Below are 21430 nucleotides of genomic sequence, written 5' to 3'. Positions count from 1 at the left end.
ACAAGCCACCATCACCTTTCCTGAAATATCATAATTATCTTCTGACTTCAGTGGCCACAAGTGTTTCCTATGGCCATGTGTAGCCAGAAGGATCCTTCTAAAATCTAAGCCAGATAACGTCCACTTTCTGCTGAGGACATTCCAAGGGCTATCTTGGCCAGGGCAAAAGCGACTGGGCTGCCCATGGTCCACCAGGCCTTGTATCATCAGGACTCCAACTATTTTGTAGACTATATTACTGTCACTCTGCCCTTTGCTTGCTCAAACATGCAGGGCAAGCTTCTGCCTCAGGGCCTTAGCACCTACTAAAACAAAAGCCACTTGAGGCCAGGGCATTCTGTGTCCTACACAGAGAAGGCTCTATTAAGCAACTGAATGAACATCACTGACAATTTAGAAATGAAAGATGAGTATCAAAACGTAATTTAAACATTTTACACAGCATCAAGGTATGGAAAAGAACTCCCCACCGAATTACGTGGGACAGCATTTCCCCTATGTAGAAAATTCTCATCATTAACCTCTCAGGATGTTACAAAAAACAAAAAAAAAAAAAAACAGTTCCAAGGTCAACTGAGCTTGGGAGATTCCTGGTTACAAGCAAGTTTCTCTCAAAAATTTTACTACGTTGGCCCATTATCAAGCAACAAGAGGAAGGTATAGTAGGCAACGTTTCCTAAACGTATCTGACCCCAGATCACTTTTTGTGCAGATCATTTAGACCAACTAACAGAATCCAGAAAATGTACCAGGGGCTGCCACACATGGTTATGATGTTTCAACCCACAGGTACTCTGCCAACACATAAATGCGAATAAATACAGTGACGACAGAGAGAGACAGAGAGACAGAGACAGAAACAGGAGCAATTGCAAAGGCAGAACCAGGCTGAGAAATGGCAGAGCATGGAATGAGTTTTCTTTCACCCCTAGCCTCCTTGGATCAGGGGATGGCGAACCCTGAAGCAATACAGTAAGAAGATTCCCTGAAATACTGAACTTTATAAACCGATGCAGTAAAGGTTTTAACAGGGAGATTCAGAAATCAAAGCTCTATCCGTAGAGTAAGAGCTGGGGTTTAGGAGTCATTTTATTATTAACCCAAATATCTTTCATGTGTTAACCTGAGTTTTAAAGCCCTGTCTTCTAAGACATCCTCAAACATTCAAGAGATGAAATTCATATTTCTAAGTAAAATAAGGTATTGGTGAATTTGCCCAGCTGGTGTCTCCATTTATCACAGTAAATGTACCCAGAGCGGTATCTGTGCTCAACACAGAGCCAGGCCACGCACCCGGGGAAGGAAGCTTTAGGAGTTTCCTCTCCCTTCCATTAAATGGGGGGTGGAGGGGTACTATGAAATTCCATGCTGGGGATTTAAAGGGGAGTGAGGAAATAGACTTTCTTTCAATCCTGACTTCTTTCTGTTCCTTATAAATCTTCTTCACTGTTCTTTCTGAGTGGTGGTGGCACTAAAGAATTTGCTAAAAGCTTTAGATTTAAGATGGCTTGAAACCTTCCTGCTCAAATATTTGACAGGACAGGGGAAAAAAAAGTGCAGGGGCGATGTTTCTGAGCCTTATGCCCATAAATCCTCCTGACCTGAACTTACAATACATCTGATCTGGCCGCCTGAGATCTCTACCTTCAGTGCACAAAGGTCTCCCTGAGCCAGTGTTATTTGAGTTCCTCAGCTTGGAAACAGACTCTGAGAAAAATAGTATTCAAAGCCTCAAAGCCCTGGGAACAAATGTTATAAAAATAAATAAATAAGTAAGGGGGAAATACTGAATGCTTATAAAAAAAGAAGGTGGAAGAAGGAATGCTTATAAAAAAAAGAAGGAGGAGGAGGGGAAGAAAAAGAAGAAGAAGAAAGAGAAAGAAGAAGAAGAAGAAGAAGAAGAAGAAGAAGAAGAAGAAGAAGAAGAAGAAGAAGAAACAGAAACAGAAAACCCTGAATCACATCCAGGTGAAGACTTTCAACAACCAGGTCAGATCCCAATAGAAAACTGAATTGTACATATTTTTTGGTTGGGAAAGGAAAAAAAAGGTGAAAATTATTACAAATTCAGCATAAAAATCCCTCTTTAAAATTTCTGTAAGTCCTTTGGCTAGTTTAGTGTCTAAATTCCATTAGTGTGAAACCTATGGCCAACTGATCTTTGACAAAGCAGGAAAGAATATCCAATGGAATGAAGACAGTCTCTTAAGCAAGTGGTGCTGGGAAAACTGGACAGCAACAAGCAGAAAAATGATCCTGGACCACACTTTCTTACACCACACACAAAAATAAACTCGAAATGGATGAAAGACCTCAATGTAAGACAGGAAGCCATCAAAATCCTCAAGGAGAAAGCAGGCAAAAACCTCTTTGACCTTGGCCACAGCAACTTCTTACTGGTCTCCGGAGGCAAGGGCAACAAAAGTAAAAATGAACTATTGGGACTGCATCAAAATAAAAAGCTTCTGCACAGCGACGGAAACAATCAGAAAAACTAAAAGGCAACCAACGGAATGGGAGAAGATATTTCCAAATGACATATCAGACAAAGGGTTAGTATCCAAAATGTATAAAGAACATATCAAACTCAATACCAAAAAAACAAATAATCCAGAGAAGAAATGGGCAGAAGACATGAATAGACACTTCTCCAAAGAAGACATCCAGATGGCCAACCGACACATGAAAAAATGCTCAACATCACTCATCATCAGGGAAATACAAATCAAAACCACAATGAGATACACCAGCAATTGTGCTACTAGGCATTTGCTACTAGGGATACAGGTGTGCTGTTTCGAAGGGACACATGCACCCCCATGTCTATAGCAGCACTATCAACAAAAGCCAAAGTATGGAAAGAGCCCAAATGTCCATCGATGGATGAATGGATAAAGAAGATGTGGTGTGTGTGTGTGTGTGTGTGTGTGTGTGTGTGTGTATATATATATATATATATATATATATATATATATATATATATAAACACAATGGAGTATTACTTGGCAATCAAAAAGAATGAAATCTTGCCATTTGCAACTATGTGGCTGGACCTAGAGAGTATTATGCTAAGTGAAATTAGTCAGAGAAAGACAAATACCATAGGACTTCACACTCATATGAGGACTTTAACATATCAAACAGATGAACATAGGGGAAGGGAAGCAAAAATAATATAAAAACATGGAGGGAGACAAAACATAAGAGACTCTTAAATATGGAGAACAGAGGGTTGCTGAAGGGGTTGTGGGAGGAGGGATGGGTTAAATGGGTAAGGGGCATTAAGGAATCTACTCCTGAAACCACTGCTGACTGAAACCATATGCTAACTAAGTTGGGTGTAAATTAAAAAAATAAATAAACTCCATTAGTGTGGTCTGGAACCCTTAAGTGTACATGTTTTAGTCATAGGAGCCACTACATGCATGTGGTTCCTGAGCATATGATCACTGGCCAGTCTAAGTGTAAAATACCAGATTTCAAAGAAAGTACCAAAAAAGAAAGTAGAATAGCTTGGTAATAATTTTTTATATCGATTACATGTTGAAATAGTAATATTATAATGTATTAGGGTAACAATAATAGATTGTTAAAATCAATTAAAATGTAATTGATTTTCTAACAATTATTATTATATAACATAAATTATATAAGGTAAGTTAGTAAAGTCAAATAAAATCACTTGTTTCTTTTTGCCTCTCTTAATGTGGTTGCCAAAAATTTCAAAGTACACTGAATGGCTCCCATTCTGTTTTCTATCAGACAAGTGCTGCCTTACATGATTGAAAATAGACAGAAGTGGCCAATCCACACAAAATCCAGTGTTTTCTACAATACCTCTAGGCAAAGAGCTGATGGCACTTCCTGTTTCTCTCACTTTCCTCTCTGTATGTTTTACCAGTGGTTCAGCCATGTTTGAACATTTAAAGCCCTTTGATACTTTTTCCTTCCTGTAATCCAATAAACAGCAGTTAAGATTCCAACAAAATTATTTCTACTGCATCAGTGATTCTAAAAACAACCTAAAGCAATGGCAAGAACAACGAGAAAATGATTTATCAAATAAAAGGAATGCTGGTTAAGATTTTGTAGACACTGGAGCCTAGATTCTGAAGTCCTAACAATAAATCTCAGCCAAGCCACTTACCTTTCCAGAAACTCAGCTGTCCCAACTTAGAGCACGGCAAGGGCACCTCCCTCATAAGGTAGGTGAGAAAATTAAAGGAAGAATATCTAGAATGTTGCTGACACAGGTAATGCTTACTAACTGGTGTCTACAGTATCATCATTATGATGAAAACCACCAGCACCAACACCGCAAGCCTTCTTTTTGGTTGTCTGAGGGCTCTGCCAGAGTCATCAAGTTTCTAGGTTGACATTATCTCCAATTTACCTGGGTTTTCTTTTCGCGATGTCCTCTGCCTTTCTGTGATTCTCAGGGCAATTCAACCAGGTATCAACACACTATGTGTCACTGACACACCATCAAACAGCCCCGAGCCAAGTTCACATCTAAAGAAGACCGTGTGTGATGAGGGCTGTCAGACATTATGGACATTTACCACGCCAGGGGCAAGGCTTTTCTGCTTCGCCAAATCAGTTCTCTGGCTTTGTACAACCAAGGCATTCACTTCTCCACGGAGCATCCTCTAAGTCCTGGGGCCTCCTCCCATGTTCTTCTTAATTAACACAGGATAGACACATAAAAGATCAGCCAGATGGAAATGAAGTATTTCACCGGCAAAGGATGAAACATTCTGCTCAGAAATGGAATCTGTATTTCAATAAAGTCATTCATTAAATTTTAACCAATTCCCTCACCATTTGATGGCAGTCACTACAGAGAAAAACCCGACTGGCCACACAATGGAGCAGCAAACACCAGATAACCAGGGACAATCTCCTTGATGCTTCCAATGTTCCGTGAGGAAGAGTGACAAGGAAAACAGGCACTGCCTTGAACACATCCACAAAGGGCTCTCCAACGCACAAAGCAACGTTTCAGAGAAACTGCACAATTTTGGGAATTTCAGTAAAGTACAAGGCAGGGTGAAAGAATCACCATGATGTGGCAAAACTTATTTTTCATAGAAGATGTCTCTGGGTGCCTGGGTGGCTCAGCTGGTTAAGTGTCTGACTCTTGACTTTGGCTCCAGTCACAATCTCATGGTTTGTGAGTTCAGGCCCTGCATCGGGCTCTGCGCCCACAGCACCGAAGCTGCTTGGGATTCTCTTCCCCTCTCTCTGCCTTTCCTCTGCTTGCTCTCTATCTCTCCCAAAATAAATAAAAATAAAAAATGAAAAAAAGAAAATGTCTCAATCTTCCTTTAATGACAGCTCTAATGACAGACGAAGCAAGATACTATCAGGTTCATAATGACCATTGTTTTATGAACAAGCCAAGGTGGTTTTATAATTGTTAAGATAAGAGAAATAAAAATTACCATTAGTGTCTTCTGGAAAAACTTACCTGAATGGGACTCCATTTCTTACCGGAATAGGGAATAAAGGAGGACAGGAGAAAATTTTAAACCTCATTTCCAAAAAAGGGGGAATTGTTACCAAATTGCTTAACTTAAACTGAGGAAGGAGTGGGACAGTGGGCTTATAAAAGTCTGGGGGAAAATGGAATTAAATAAAGGTAAATACATTTCTTCAGTGGAAGACTCTTCAAATGTCTTTAATATGCTAATATTTAAAATACATCTTCAAGAAGGCATTTTGTGTATAAATTTATTTCCAGCAGAAAAGAAGGGATACATAAAGGAGTAGGAGCCAAAGTGAACATTTAGTCTTCTAGAAAGTCATACTACTGGGGCACCTGGGTGGCTGGGCTCAGCTGGTTAAGTGCCGACTTTGGCTCAGGTCACGATCTCATGGTTCATGATTTCAAACCCCTCTCTTTGCTGACAGCTCAGGGCCTGAAGCCTGCTTTGGATCCTGTGTCTCCCTCTCTCTCTGCTCCCCCCCTCCCCCTGCTCACGCTCTGTCTGTCTTTCTCTCAAAAATAAAATAAACATTAAAAAAAATTTCAGAAAATCACACTACTGAAGCCAGGGACCAATATGAGAACTTAGCCTCTGGTGGACAGGCCCACATCTGACTCATGTAGCATCCTGCCATGTTTGCAGGAGTGTAGCGAGTGACAATGTGGCAGGCCTCTGTGTGGGTCACAAGTGCACGAGCTTACCTGGGTGAAGGAAGGTCGATGCACATCACCTAGGACGTTAATCTGAAGGCCCAACAGAAAGAGAGCCGTCTAACCAGGATGTAACAGGAACGATGGAAGAACCGAGATCCATTTCACAAAATAAAAGGCAGAACATGAGCCTGACTCTAGGCAGGCAGAGGGAAGCTGGGCAGACAGAGGGAAGACAAGAGAAGGTCAAGGTAGAGCCCCCAGGCAGAATGTTAAAGGGGGAAAAAGATCACAGAGCAAGATCAGCCTAAAACAAGCAACTTCTTGCTCCCTGAACAAAACTTAGCTCTAAGAATGTCGTTTACCAACACCAGATCGTTCCTGCACTCACTGGGCCCACCAAGGTGACAACGTGTCTGTGTCATGGCTAGAAGTAACCCACACTCCTGGGAACATAAACCAGTGGTGCCATGCTATGGACCCAGTTTTTAAAACACAGGCCCGTAAGTTATCAGTGGTGATGAAATCTCAAAAGCTTGCAAGACCAAAGGTGTTTTCTTATTACAGTTATTTATGATTCGGGTGCAAAAGCCAATTTGGTGGTAAAACCCGAAGTGAAGAGATATGGAGCCATTTAGAATACTGAGATTTCATTCACCTCCATGCTCCAGAAAAATTAACGCATTCAAGGAGTAGAGTGGCAGACCCGACTAGGGTCCTCAGTAATATGTATAGCATGCGTATCCTAATACCTTTCCCGAAAAAAATCCTGAATTCTAAAACATCTGGCCTCAAGGGTTTCAGCTAAGGGACTGCAGACCTGTACCATATGGTGATATGTACGTGGTGTATATTAGGAAAAATGCCTTTTCTTCCATTCACTTGCCGGGATGCTCTAAGCAGTGCCGAAATGAACCAGCTGTGAGTTTCCTTGGAAAGAGCACACATAATCAGTTTGGATCATTTAAGCTTATTGAAGACTCCAACTCATAAAGTACCAATAAGTCTGAATCAACAACTCCTGCGATCTCTTATTGTAATAAACAAGATTTTAATTACCTTACACAACAAGTATGCAATGAACCTCCACTTTAATGGAGCTATCAGAGGTTTTATCTGGAGATTTCTCTTTGCATTAACTCCAACTTCAGCTATTAGTAGAAACACTGCATGATTCAATCCTATTAGTGTTACATGAACCTTTATTTAAGTTACCAATCACAGAACAGGGGATGAGAGTGTGCAAAGGGAAAGCGTAGGATAGGGTAGAAGCTGATATAGATAACTGTGGTTGCAGAGATAACACAAAGTTGTGTAGCCATGGAAGAACGGGAACAGGACATACCACTGTTTTAATCACTGGAATGTTGTGAGCCTTTACACTTGAAGAATACTTAATCACATCTGCAAAATCCTTTTTGCCATATAAGGTAATATATATATTCTTAAGTTTCAGGGATTACTGAGGGGACATCTGGAGGGGGGCACCATCCTGAATATCGAAACCCGCAATGATCTCTCTTTATTCCTTCAACCTACCAAGTATCTCCTGCCTTAGGCCTTTGCATGCCCCTGTTCTATGGAGTAGCTCCAATGTATCTCTTCTCTCTTAATTAATATCACTTAATAAATACCTCGTAGCTTAATAAATATCTGTCTAGAGGCCTTCCATAGCTCATGACAAAATATCCCTCTCCTTCAGAGACAATATCCCAACTGCTATCACACAGCTACTTATGTGACCGCTTGTTCAATTTCTGTGTCATTACCAGAGTGTAAGTACCTTAAGGGTAGGGGTCCCGACTTACCGGTTTACCTTTATAACCCAGTGCTTACATGACAGAAGGCACTCAAGTAAAGTTTGCTGCTAGGCAAGGAATAAAGCTGCATATATATAGGAGGTGAGGGCATGGGAGGATCCAAGTTGGGTCTCACCTCCTAAGCATGGCATTGTAATCGGATTCCGACTTTGTTCCCTAACTTACACTGAGCTGTAATGATTGGTGGCTACTGAAGAGCTCTTATTTCATTTTTACAAGGCCATTTATTTTTCTATTAGGATGTTTTCAAGTGTAGGAATTCCAAGACCAAGTCCAGGACTCCAGCCAGGACAACGTGGGGAGGTCTGACTTCTGGATGTGTAGGAAGCTGTTGTAGGTGACCTCAAGGCATTCCTGGAGGGGAGTGGGGGGGTGGGCAGCAAAACCTACAAAGTTGGGTTTGTTGCAACTGAGCCTCAGGGAGCAGGTCCCGATTCTTGCGGGCCACAGGCTTATAATTCAGCCTGCGGGGCTGGAGCACTGAGGCAGCTGCTGAAATAAATACCTGAGGTCGTGACTTAGCTCCCAGCGGAGCCCAAAGGAACTGGTACCAGCAATGTTCTCACCCAACAGGCAAGGTACATTTCTCTCTAAAGTCCACAAGAGGATAGAAGGACTTCTCAGGCACAAAGTCCTCAATATTCAAATGTACTTACAATGATGCCACACAGGGAAAAGAAGGAAGGTCAGTTACAGCTAAACATACCACTTTCTCTACTTCAAAGCCTCCTAACAGCCACATTTTGGGTGGCGTAATTCTTTGGGGGCTGTGCTATGAATGGGATGTTTAACAGCATCCCTGGCCTCTACTCACTAGATTCCAGTAGCATACCACTGGCCCTAACAGCGACAACCAAAAACGTCCCCTGACAATGCGTAATGTCCCCATGGGTGGGGAACATGGTCTCTAGTTGAGAACCAATCCCACTGCAATCTTCAACCACATCTCTTCTCTGACTCTGTATGCAAGGCAGATAAGTAATTTCCCCCATGCTGACAAATGACTACAGGATACATGACAATTATTTATTTTCATTTTAATTTCTTAGAAAACAATATAGTTATAGGGAACAAAATAAACCAAGTCTGAGATGTTCAAACTGTAAGAACATCAGAGAGCGTTCCTATTGATAAAGAGCTCAAATAAGGCAATTTAACGTTAAAATATTATAGACGTGTTTCAAGCAAAGGTGAGCAACTTTCCTTGCATATTTTAAGGTTAAATCCAATCCCATTACCTTTGACCTCTTGAAATTCAAGTTCCTTTAAATATACCCACTAAGTAATTTAACACGTTTATCACATTGAAAACAAAACAACAACAAAAACCAAAAAACAAAACAAGCTACGAACCAGATGGACCTCAATGAGAAACCCAATTAATACAGGCAGCCTTACCATCTGACATTACTTGACAGAAATAAATTCAAACGACTTGGTGGAATAATAAATCTGTGCATTGTAGCTGCCATTTCTAATTAGCTTCTGAATTTCAGGGCACTCTTTGAGTAAAAGAAAACTGAAATATTCATTTAAAGTAGTAAGTTTGATAAAGTAGCACTAGTTTAATGCATCTAGTCCATGCATTTTTCCAAATCTGAATGGACCAGGAGGAAGAGCCAGGCCCGTCTCTGCATTAAGGGATGTAACTAGAACAAGGCAGAAGTTTCCAGTTCCTATCTCTCAAGCTCTTCTCTACCAAGGCAGCCGCCAGAATAAGTTTTCAATCTTTCAAAGCACAGGTCTTTTGTCCCAACAACACTAGCTAAATAAATGACAACCTAATTCTAAGAGAAAGAGGTTGTAAAGAAAAACCAACTGGACACAAACCATCCGTTCAACTCACGCTGCGGTCAGCAAGAACAGAAGGGAAACCCCAAACTTTTAAAAGGACGCTGTAATTTTGCCTTTAGGAATCACGTTTTCAAGTACAAATAAAGCTAAGATTTCTAAGAAATGATTCATTCAGTATACAGGAGGAGGAGAGCCCATTAAGCAGAAACCCTACTCAGGAGTCCTTTAACACGTGTGACTAGCACAGGAAGCCCCACAGACAGAAGGGTCTTAATACCAAAAATGTGTCAGCTGGACAAGAAAAAACGGGAAGCGTTTTCTCAGAATAGTTGTCTGGTTTCTCCAGCGATCACAGATAAGAGACAAGGTTATATGGGAATATGAGCATCTCCGAAAAAAGAAATACTATTGCTTCTCTCAGTTTATAGGGATTCTTCACTTAAGCTTCAAGGATGCCTAAGTGGCCCAGAAATGGGCTTGAGGAGCTAAGGTGAATGACGAAATCCTATAAACGATATGCAAATCTGTGTGTATAGCCACCTACTTTCCCTGTATGGAAGGGGATCTCAAGTATTCATCTGATTATCAAAGTAGGTCATGACTTAATAGAAGGTGCCAAACACTAAGAATCTAGTCAGAGGCTTGAGCCCATTCAGTTCTTCCACAAACGTGTACAGCTTACCACATGGGGAGCCAAACAGCCACCAGACTTGATCATGATGAAAAGTAAAAATCAAGTTAGCAATAAAAGGGGTGAGCTGTCCCCACCCAATATTAATGAAGGAGTTTGGAGACTTGTTCCCTCCCGCCCTCCCCCAAAAGATACAAACCATCTACTGTACGTACCCACATCTTCTGTCTAGCAGCATGGATCTTTGAGAAAACGGACACAGGAAAGGCAAAATGTCATCACTGATCCCAGCAATGCTATCCACGAGTTACACCACCAATGGCCACAGCCTCTTTCTTGACAGCCGGCAGGAGCAAAGAAACCTTACAACAACTGCCCTACCGACAAAAGGTTCTGAGACTCCGCTTCACACATCAACTAACTTTTCTCTTTTCTAAAGGGTGAAAACAGTCCCCTGAGTTTCATAGAGAATTTCACCTTTAGAAAGTGGGACTTCAGAAACAGAGTAAAGACACTTGTGTCAAAGGAAACAAATGGTTGAAAAATCCTCAGCCTGGGGCGGGGTGGGGGGGAGTCTCCTCAAACCATGAGGCCCGGGACTTCCCCATCCGGGACTTCCCCATGCTTCTCCAGTAAACAAAGATGAGAAGCTTGTGGAGGGCTATACACGCATTTAAAAGATTGCCAGAGACAAAGGTATGGAGGGTGCAAGTTTGATTTGCAAAGTCACTGGGGGTAAACCCAAAGCACCTCATTAACGTGAAGACCCAAAGCAGGGCTACACTTGACATCTTGTTCTCACCTCCACAGGAAAGCGCCTCCCATTGATGCTGTGTTCAGAACCTGCAGAGCCATTGCTATGGCCCCAGTGAAATTCCACCTTCTCGGCTTTGAATCTGCCAGGCAGGCCAGCACCACTGACAAAATAGTCGTCCTTTAGAAGGATGGCAACTGTATAAAACGGAAGGGAAGGGAAACAAAGTGAGTTTCAAAACAAAACTTGAATGACATCTTCCACCGCTGCAAATAAAGTCCATGATTACATGATGTGAATTATTTCCTCACGCTCCTGTTTGAAAAACAAGTCAAAAACACTAGTTTGAATAAATTAGCACAATCTAGCTGCAGAATGTTCTCAAGCACCAGTTCACTCTAAATCATGAAAATTCCCAGGGAATGATCTCAGAATTTCTTATGCATTTCATAGACAGAAAAAAAGAAAAGAAAAGAAAGAAAAAGAATGGAGACAGGAAGAGAGTAAGTCGCTCTGAATGAGAATTGTCTAAGTCTGCCTGACAACCCAAATTATCTGGAGAGTGAGATCGTTCTTTTTGTAAGCTTGGATTCCTGGGGCTACCCTAAGGTTCAAGGTCTGGAACGAGATGGGAAAAACAGATGTAAGAGGCACGACTCTTTAATTAGAAAATTTAGGCAAAGATATCGTTAAATAAAATTTGCAGCTTCTTCCAATTTTAAGGCAATATCAGTGGGCACACAGCCAGAGTTAGGGTTATATTCATTGTATTTGATAACGGTGCACAGGAAAATGCTGGGAAAATTGTATTCATTAAGTCACTCAAATTATTGCAGATAACCATATTTAATTTAATGCTTCTTTTTATTCCATGTATAGAAAAATTTTACTTGGCCCATCCAAAAGAACACCTAAGAATTCCATAACACAGGGAAACTTAGTCAATTTAAACCCTAACTTTCCAACACATAGCCCTCTTCCTTGAAACACAGGAAGGAGAAATTGAGAGCAAATACGTTGGATTTATACTAGCATAACAATTATTTTCCCCAAAGGAATGTAATATCCAAATGCATAACGGATTTCATTTTGTAAGTGATACATTCCTTTTTCTGTTTGTTTTGTAAAGTGAATTCATTCATTCATTCAACAAACACTTATCGGGTGCTAAACACAGGTGAGACGCCAACCAATATACTTCATGGTTTGTGAACAGCCAAACTTGTAGAAGCCACAGAAAAGCTCTTGTATCCTCACTGTCTCTTCTTCCTAAAGTGATCCTAGTTTGAGCTTCAGAGAGAAATCCTGCATGAAAATTAGGTTTCCATAAAAGATAGGGACTAGACTAATGACCCATCTCTAAAAGAGTGCAATTAGTTTCAGTATTTCTCTATATAAAGGAAGCATTAAAAGCAAGTAAAGGAAACCTTCGCATATAAATCCCTTTTTATTGCATTCAAAGGACAATTTTTCTCCAACTTCTGAAAAATATACAGTGAATGTTCAGTTAGTGGGACAGCGAATTAAAAGATGAAACAAAGTGAAAGCAAGTGCTTCTTGCGCTGATTAAACATGCTACAGCACTGTCTCACTTTGGTGTATGTTAGGCGTGTTTTAGCAGGGGTTGGCAAACTTTCTCTGTGAAAGACAAGACAGTAAAGACAAGACAGTAAATGTTGGGCCTCTGGTCCCTGCTGCAACAACCCAACCTAGTCCTTATAGCCAGAGGCAGCCACACACGATACGTAAATGAATGCGAAAAGCTATGTTCCAGTAAAACTTTATCCAAACTAAAATGTGGATATAATTTTCACAGGCCATGGAATCTTACTCTCCCCTTGATTGTTTTTCAATCCTTAAGAACACAGAAACTATCAGGGACTGTCATGTGGTGACCCCTAAAATGCAGTAAGAGGTTTTAGAAGATAAAATACATTAAACCAATCACACGCCTTTAGTTCTAAAGCCAAAATACATATGAATTAGCTCGGTATTGTCTTAAATACTGTTGATGACCCTCAGCCTGTTACCAATTCTATACCTACCACTTTGCATCCAAAGAACGAAGCCAAAGCACTTTGAGTGCATCTGTTACAATACACCCAGGGACTCAACAGCATATTATAAATATTTGATTTTACCTAAATCATTTATGTCTCTGTCAGGGGTCATTTTACTTGTTTTATATGAATAATTAAAAGCATAATTAGGGAACTGTACAATCTGAAACATTCATCTCATTTTTCATATTACTGTATTCCTCACTAGAGCACACAGCATGCTATGTGCACGCACCCCTGCCCCAACTCTGAACGTGGCTTATAGTCAGTCGTGTTTACCTATAGGAGTGAGAAGTGACAACTTTCCCCAAACTACCACGTCACCATTTTCGGAATACCACTGATGACACAGAGCCATTTCAAAACAAAATAAACCAAAAGTACTTACTACAAAACACAGAATGTCTCCGGAGCCATGAGCTCAGAAGATGGACAGACCTAGGTTGGAATCCAGTTCTGACACTTCACGGCAGCATGACCTTGGGCAAGTTACCTGACCCCTCTCCACCTCAGTTTCCACCACTGGTCAAATGGCAGTAACAGCGCCTACATAGCAAGGCTGTTTTGACGCCTGAAGGAGATCACACCTGGAAAGCCCTTAACAAAGCAGTGCCAGAAACCCAGGAAGGACACATGCACTGGAGACTATTGTCAAACTCCTTTGTAGAGATATGGATGGAGCTAATGTAGAACACAGAGGGGCTCCCACACAGGTGCTAACTCTCCATTTTCAGACAGACTTCCATTTCAAAGCAATACTGGCTTCCCCACAAAATAAAAAGTGAACCAGGACAGGCAAGGGTAAGTGTGCCCCAAATACTTGAGAGAAGATCGTAAGTGCTGAGTTGATGCTTTGAATTCATTACAACACAGAATAAAAAGGGATTCCCTTTTCTTGATTATTTCTATGCTTTGGTCACATCAAGGGGAAAAAAAGATCTCAGTTTAGTGCTGATATGCTCTCCACACTTCCCTGATATTCATTCATTTCCCCCTTGTACCCTAGAGTAAGTATTATGCTGAATTTAATAACTGTGGCAATTTTGATTTATTTTCATAGATCACAGACATACATGTTTACAGATGTCTATCCATGTCAGATGGCACTGGTCTTCCTGTTAAGGTGTTAGTAAAAAGATTTCCTTTATAATCAGTTCATTTAATTAAAATAGAATCAATCGAAAGAAAAATAGTAAGTAGATTATACTATATAGAAAGAAAGAAAGAAAGAAAGAAAGAAAGAAAGAAAGAAAGAAAGAAAGAAAGAAATTTTAAATTCTAAAACAAGAGCAGTAAGTTGAATCTGGATAAGGGGACAATTAGGAAGGTAGAAAATAACAGCTAAAGAATGGAGACTTCTAGGATAGGAGGGGTAAATGGGAAAGATATACAGGAGTGGACTTTCTTTTTTTTTTTTTTAATTTATTTGTGAGTGAGCACGTGCACACACGTGTTCACACACACACACACACACACACACACACACACACGAATGCGCACAAACCGGGAAGGGGCGGGGGGGGGCGGGAGGGAGAGAGAATCCCAAGCAGGCTCCATGCTGTCAGCACAGAGCTCAATGCAGGGCTTGATCTCACAAACCATGAGACCATGACGTAAGCCGAAATCAAGAGTCGGATGCTCAACTGACACCCTGGGAGTAGACTTTCTAGACCAAGGCCCACTGGTTGTTGAACTGCTATCATGGACTGGGATGGAATCACAGCTGAATGTTTGAGACAGTGGAAGGAGCGAACTGGGGCTTCAAATTTGGGGTTTCTTAACCTAGAGTCTATAGTCCACGGTAGTAGCCACCCATGGGCTTTGGGGTCTTGCACCCTCCTGATACAGGAAGTAAAATTCTGAGCGTGGGTGCATACACGGAGCCAGACTCTGGAGCCAGGGGAGCCTGAATTGAAAAGCATCATCTGTCACACTCCCAACTGTGGGAAAGGCATTGTACCTCTTGGTGCCCGGGTTCCCATTCTATAAAACTGGCATTCTACAATAGCAGCTTCATAGGCTTGTGAGGAGATGGCAGGAATGACAGATGAAGAATGTTCAGAACAGTAATTCCTATATGACATGAGAGCATAAAGACAGCATGGTAGAACTGTGCAAGTGTTATTTATAAAGGTTATTACCGTAGGGAGAGGAGCCACAGCTTTTACAGACTCCCCTGTGTCTGAGGCTCCCTAAAGTGCAACAACATCCCAGATTGTCCACAAGGAGTGGGGACGGGGAAGTTACACCACGGGTAAGGGATTCATTTTCTCCCGAGCTTGAAGGAATAACCGAGTACCTGGCATTCACAGCACTGTTTGCAGGACATCCACGCACTGTGTATAAATAAAGCTCAACATGTCTATATAATGCTGGGCTAAAGCAAATGTTCGCACCAAAATCTGAGTAAACAGCAGTAGGCGCCAAAAGTTAAATAAATAAAAATGGATGGGAGGGAAGCTAGCTGTTTGCTATCTTACCTCCACTACCTCCAAGCAATTGTTTAACACTATAAAATGAGAAAAGACTTCCAGGATTGGATCTTAATGGTGGGATCCCCCAGACCACCCACAATACAGGTGTCCATTAGGGGATGCTTTGGCCCTTGGTAAAAGGGAAATGTTCTGGGGCACCTGGATAGCTCAGTAGGTTAAGTGGCAGGCTGTTGGTTTCGGCTCAGGTCATGATCTCACGGTTCGTGGGTTCGAGCCCCGCACTGGGCTCCTGACAGTGAGGACCCTCCTTGGGATTCTTGCTCTGCCTCTCTCTCGGCCCCTACCCTGCTCATGGGCTCTCTCAAACTAAATAAATAAACTTTAAAACTAACAAACAAAAAAGGGAAATGTTCTGGTCTGCAAGTGAAGAAACAGGACCTCTAGTTTTAGAGTTCTAACTTCTCTGTAGGCACTAGCATTTATTTCTTCAAATATTTATCAAGTTATTATCAGGGAAGAAAAGGTAAGTAAATCAGACCTAGCTCCTGCCTCCATGGATGGTACATTTGGTGGAAAGGCAGGTCCTGGTAACTGAAATAATAGCAGAAATAACCTGAAATAACCCAAAATAACCTAGCAAGTGGGACAAGTGGTAACAGATGAGAAGCCAACCCCAGAGAGGAGAAGGGGAGTGGGTATCTTCAAAGACTGATGAAATGACCTGAGCAGAGACTTAAAGGAGCAACCTTGGAAAGTGCTGACAAGAGGAGAACACATCAAGGGAAAAGAAGCACATGCAAAGGCCCTGTGGTAATGGGAGTAAGTAAGAGGAAGCCAGGGTGGTTGGTGTCCAGAGAGCAGGGTGTGACACAGAGGCTAGGGAATGAGTCAGGGACAGTGAGCAGTCTGTCTTTACCCTCAGGAGAAATGGAAACTCCTTGATATGCTGAGAGAGAGACCAAGAAAGAAAGAGGGGGAGACAGAAAGACAGACACGATCAGATTTGGGAAATAAAACTATTCTGGTTAGAAAGGAAGAAGGCCTGGGAAGGAAGCAACACTAGTTGGTAGGAACAAAAGTTGGGAGGTTACTGCATTCATCTGCTAAAGACAGACGGGACATGTTAGGTCGGTACAGTATCAGACATCCAAGAGCTGTCAAGTCATAAGATTATCCTGGGTCTCAGTTAACTCACCGCTAAACTGAGCTAGATGAACAAAGTAGATCAGTTGACCATTTACTAGTACAAGATATGACATGTCAATCTAGCACAGAGTCCTGCCTGTGCCCTAAAAAAATAAAGGCGGGCTTCAAAAATGACCCTCAAAATTCAAAATTTACAAGTCTGTGTAAAACAGCACTAGTCTTCCCACCAGGTAATTGGTGTGTAATTGGCTTCTGTCTTTGCCAAAACTAGTTTCTACCACCATGGCACAGGGGCTGGGACTGTGGGATTCAGAGAAAAGAAATGGAGCAGAGCGGATGTGACACAGAACTTGTAGTGTACCAAAGACAGACCCAGTGAAATCGCTCTGACTTGAATTCCAGAGATCAGGCAAGACGGAATCGTAACAGGATGCAAGAACCCAAGAATTTGGACCTCTAAAATAGGAAAAATTTTATTTTTTTAAAATTTATTAAGTCTTTATTTTAAGACTTAAGTCTTTATTTTAAGACTTTAAGATTTAAGTCTTTATTTTAAGACTGTGCGGTTAGTTAACGCACAGTTGTATTAGTTTCAGGTGTACAATATAGTGATTCGACTTCCATACATTACTTAGTATTCACCAGGATAGGTGTGCTCTTAATCCCCATCACCTATTTCACCCATACCTCTCACCCACCTCTCCAATGGTAACCATCAGTGTGTTCTCTATAGTTAAGAGTCCATTTTTTTGTTTTGTCCCTTTGTTTCTTTGTTCACCTGTTTTGTTTCTAAGATTCCACATATGAGTGAGATCACATGGTATTGGTCTTTCTCTGACTTATTTCACTCAGCATTATACTCACTAGCTCTATCTGTGTTGTTGCAAATGACAAGACTGCATTCTTTTTTATGGCTGAGTAATATTCTGTTGTGTGCACACACACACACACACACACCACCTCTTTTTTATGCAATCATCTTTCGATGGACGTTTGGGCGGCTTCCATACTTTGGCTATTGTAATCTATCTACTTTGCTTAACTTAACAACCTTTTCTTGAATCCACCTAGGCCAGACACTGTGGCATATCCAGACAAATAAGAAAGAACGTGGGCAAAGAAAAAACTACACAGTGAACACATATAAAGTGGGAAAATGGAAGTAAAAGCATGGTGATAAATGCTTTTCCTATCTGTCCTTGGTGTGGGAGGAAAGAAAAAGAGAAACACCAAAAGCCATTCCAATAGTTCAAATTCATAGGAGAACGTGGCTTATTAACATACATCAGAAGCACCGTCTAACTCTTAAATTCTGATCATTTAGCTTGAAGCTAACACTAGGAACAGCAAGATTATCTTGAAATGTTCTTGATGAATGCATTATCTATTCATTCTACAAAAATGAAAGAAAGGGAAATAACTTTAGATGAAATCAAATGAGAACTGGCACAATAGACAGTTATGGCTCCTCGGGAAGAAAAAGAGAGATGCTATCTGTCTTGCAAAGGTATTTTAGACAACTTTTGAGAAGTGGGCTACATACAACCAACTTGCTTTATTGATTATGCTGGATTGGATATATAGCCCTCTCAGGGGGTTAAGACTCATAAGAACATTAAAACTGTTTTATGGGAAAGTTACTGTCTGTACATAATAGGCTGCTTTAAATATTAACTTTCTATATTCATATTTTAATATCCAAAAGGCAGTCTATTTTACAGGTAAGTGACCTGTAAATTTCCATCACAAAAAAATAAATTCTCTCTCCTGAATTTATTTTGTGGAAGAACTAAATTCAAAAAAAGACTTCTGGGGAATAAAAAAAAAAACATGTGTTGGTTAAAAATTAATGATGAAGGAAAAAGACATTTTTCTTCATCTAGGTATTCAAGGTATGTATAAAATGAACAAGTAAAACAAAGAAAGACCATGTGGCTTATGGGGGGGCTTTTCTTTCATGAAGCTTATAATTTTTCTGATAATTATAGATTTACGTGCAGTTGTAAGAAATAATACAGTGGTCCTGTGTCCCCTTTGTCCAGTTCCCCAAAATGGTAACAGCTTGCAAAACTGCAGTAAAATGACATCCATGTTTTTGTTTTTTATTTTTAAATTTTTATTATTAAAAAAAATTTTTTAAATGTTTATTTATTTTTGAGAAAGAAAGAGAGACAGGGCACGAGCAGGGAAGGGGCAGAGAGAGAGAGAGAGAGAGAGAGAGAGAGAGAGAGAGAGAGAGAGGGAGACACAGAATCCGAAGCAGGCTCCAGACTCTGAGCTGTCAGCACAGAGTCTGACACAGGGCTCGAACCCATGAACTGTGAGATCATGACCTGAGCCGAAGTTGGAGGCTTAACCGACTGAGCTACCCAGGTGCCCCTGTTTTTTATTTTTAACAATTTTTTTGGAATGCCAGTAATTCACTCAGAAGCAAATGTTGCAGTTTAATAATAAAAAACAACTGTAGAGAAGCGTCCCGTTTTCCCCATTACATTACCAAGTACATAGAAGAACAAATGATTTACTTCAAACTGCAAGTTCTTACACCCATGAACATACATCCATAAAACTTGTTGAGGCTTTTAAAAAATATTTAAGTCCGGAGCTCACTTTTGGAGAAGGTTGCAACAGGGGTCAAGACCTGGGCATTTTTAAAGCTCCTTAGGGAGTTTAGATGTTTCCTTCTGGTTGACTCTCTAATTTTAGGTTGACTAGGGAATTTTAGGTTTTCTAGGCCATGGTTTGGGGGTATGGGAAGCATTTCTTACAGATTTACTAGTAGTGAAGATCTTGGCCTCTCATTTTTGAGAGTCCTTTTTCCCCAATGAAGAATGTCATTGTTTCTCTACTTTTTCTTCGATTCTCGGCTTCTTCCCTGGGCCTTTACCTGGGGTCTTGGGCTCTGCAGGTTTCAGGTCACCAAACAGGGGAAGGCCTTTCTCTTCTTCCCGTGAGCTCTTCTGGAACCAGAAGTGAATTTGGGAGACTTTCCTATGGCATGTTTTATATGTATGCTTTCTTTCCTGGAGTTTTGGTACCAGCAGAAGGATTTAATCTTCAGATGTTTCTGGTACTTTGTACTTATACTCTGCTGACCACTTTCTTCTCACACTCTGGATTCTCTTCCTTTTGGGGGTCCAGATCCCTTTGCTGGAATACCACTAGCTGTAGGTCCACTTCCTCTTTAGTTACGGCTGATGATATGTGTGTTTTCGAAAACTGATGTTATCTGGGGTACCTATCAGTACTATTCACAGTGGATACTGTCAATACTCACCCTTAATTTAGACGCACGGCACCCTGCACAGTACGTATACTGTTTTTCAGTTTAATTTATAAGATTCATGCATGGGAGATAAAGCAACTGATCTTCATTTCTCCAAAATACTGGAAAATTTATGAATTCATCTGGCATTTTAACAACTACAGAATGAAAGAAGTTTCTAGGTTTGTGCTTATCAACAACAACAAAAAAAAGAAGACAAAGAAAAAAGAAAATCAATAGCACAAGAAGATTTCTGCACCCCTGTTCCTAAACCACCATAAACTGAAACTTAAGAGAACAGAGAAACAATTCCATGTTCTTGTTTAACATTGCCTAGACGTGGTTGTCACTTTTTAAAAACCAGCCCTATGGAATCATCTTAAGATTATTTGAAATATGGCCTATCGAGGATGATGTCATGAATTTTACAGTAGTAAGTACAGTGTGAGAAGTAATGGGGATTTATTTCTGCTTCTCAGAAAGGCATGCTTCTTCTAGACTCTCTGAGACAGATGTGCTCGTATTTGGATGGCTGCGCTCTAAATTCAGGCGCGCGCACTCATGGATCTACAACAAGTTGTTGATGACTCTGGAAGTCAGCACAGTGACAGAGATTGATAATCAGCTTCTGGAAGACCAAGGTCATGAATCAACGTGCATTGAGTGAACCCCACACTCATCTAAAACCTGTCATTGGTGATACCAAGCTGAAAGCTGTCACTGAAACGTGTTATCTTTGCAGAAGGCTGTCAAACGTTGCGAGTCAGGTAGAAAACCGTATCAGAGAGCCCAGCGAATTGCCTTTGGCAGGTTTCCGGAATGTGGCGCCGAGGTGACACTCCATGCCAACAGCTGATAACACCTAGTATGGCAACGTTCCCGTCCACCACATTCAGATGGTCGGAAGAGTTAATATTCCCATCACGGTTCTCCAAAGGTTACTCACGCTTGAAATACAAAGCAGGACCACTGATAGAGAAATTCTGAATTGTAATAAAAAATATATATTGTCTACATTGGAGGAGAGAAATGGGGGTGGAAAAGCATGTGTACAGATAACATTACCAGTCCCACATGTTTCCTGCGCAGCTATGCAAATGGATGACTCAGGTGCAAGAGAGGGTAGCCTACCTACTCTAAAGCAAGAGGACCACCGATTATGAGAACATTATGACAAAGAGCCCAAAGCCAGGAATCACTGTGCTGACAAGTGAGAAGCAATTTACGAACAAATGAGGCCAACCCCAAACCATCAGCCATGAATAATCTCAGACAAATGCTGATTTGGAGAAAGAAAATGAATCCTCCCAAAGTTGTACATACAGCCACTTAGGTTAAAAGAAAAGACAACTCTGCTTTCATTCTTATTGTGGGTCAAAAAGGGCT

General features: G+C 40.9%; 1 protein-coding gene across 4 annotated transcripts in view; it reads right to left on the bottom strand.

Annotated features, from left to right (window-relative positions):
* The window catches only part of PTPRG (protein tyrosine phosphatase receptor type G), a 717269-nt gene that overhangs the window by 278422 nt on the left and 417417 nt on the right, over window positions 1-21430 (bottom strand). For all 4 annotated transcript variants that reach the window (XM_043587811.1, XM_043587813.1, XM_043587812.1 and 1 more), the window contains exon 4: window positions 11187-11335. In XM_043587811.1, the coding sequence (XP_043443746.1) occupies window positions 11187-11335 (149 nt within the window). The remainder of the gene's footprint in view (window positions 1-11186; window positions 11336-21430) is intronic.

Source organism: Prionailurus bengalensis, chromosome A2, assembly GCF_016509475.1.
Source record: "Prionailurus bengalensis isolate Pbe53 chromosome A2, Fcat_Pben_1.1_paternal_pri, whole genome shotgun sequence".
NCBI classification, from domain to species: Eukaryota; Metazoa; Chordata; class Mammalia; order Carnivora; family Felidae; genus Prionailurus; species Prionailurus bengalensis.
The sequence above is the reverse complement of the archived record's forward strand: the minus strand, read 5'-3'. Positions and strand labels throughout refer to the sequence as shown.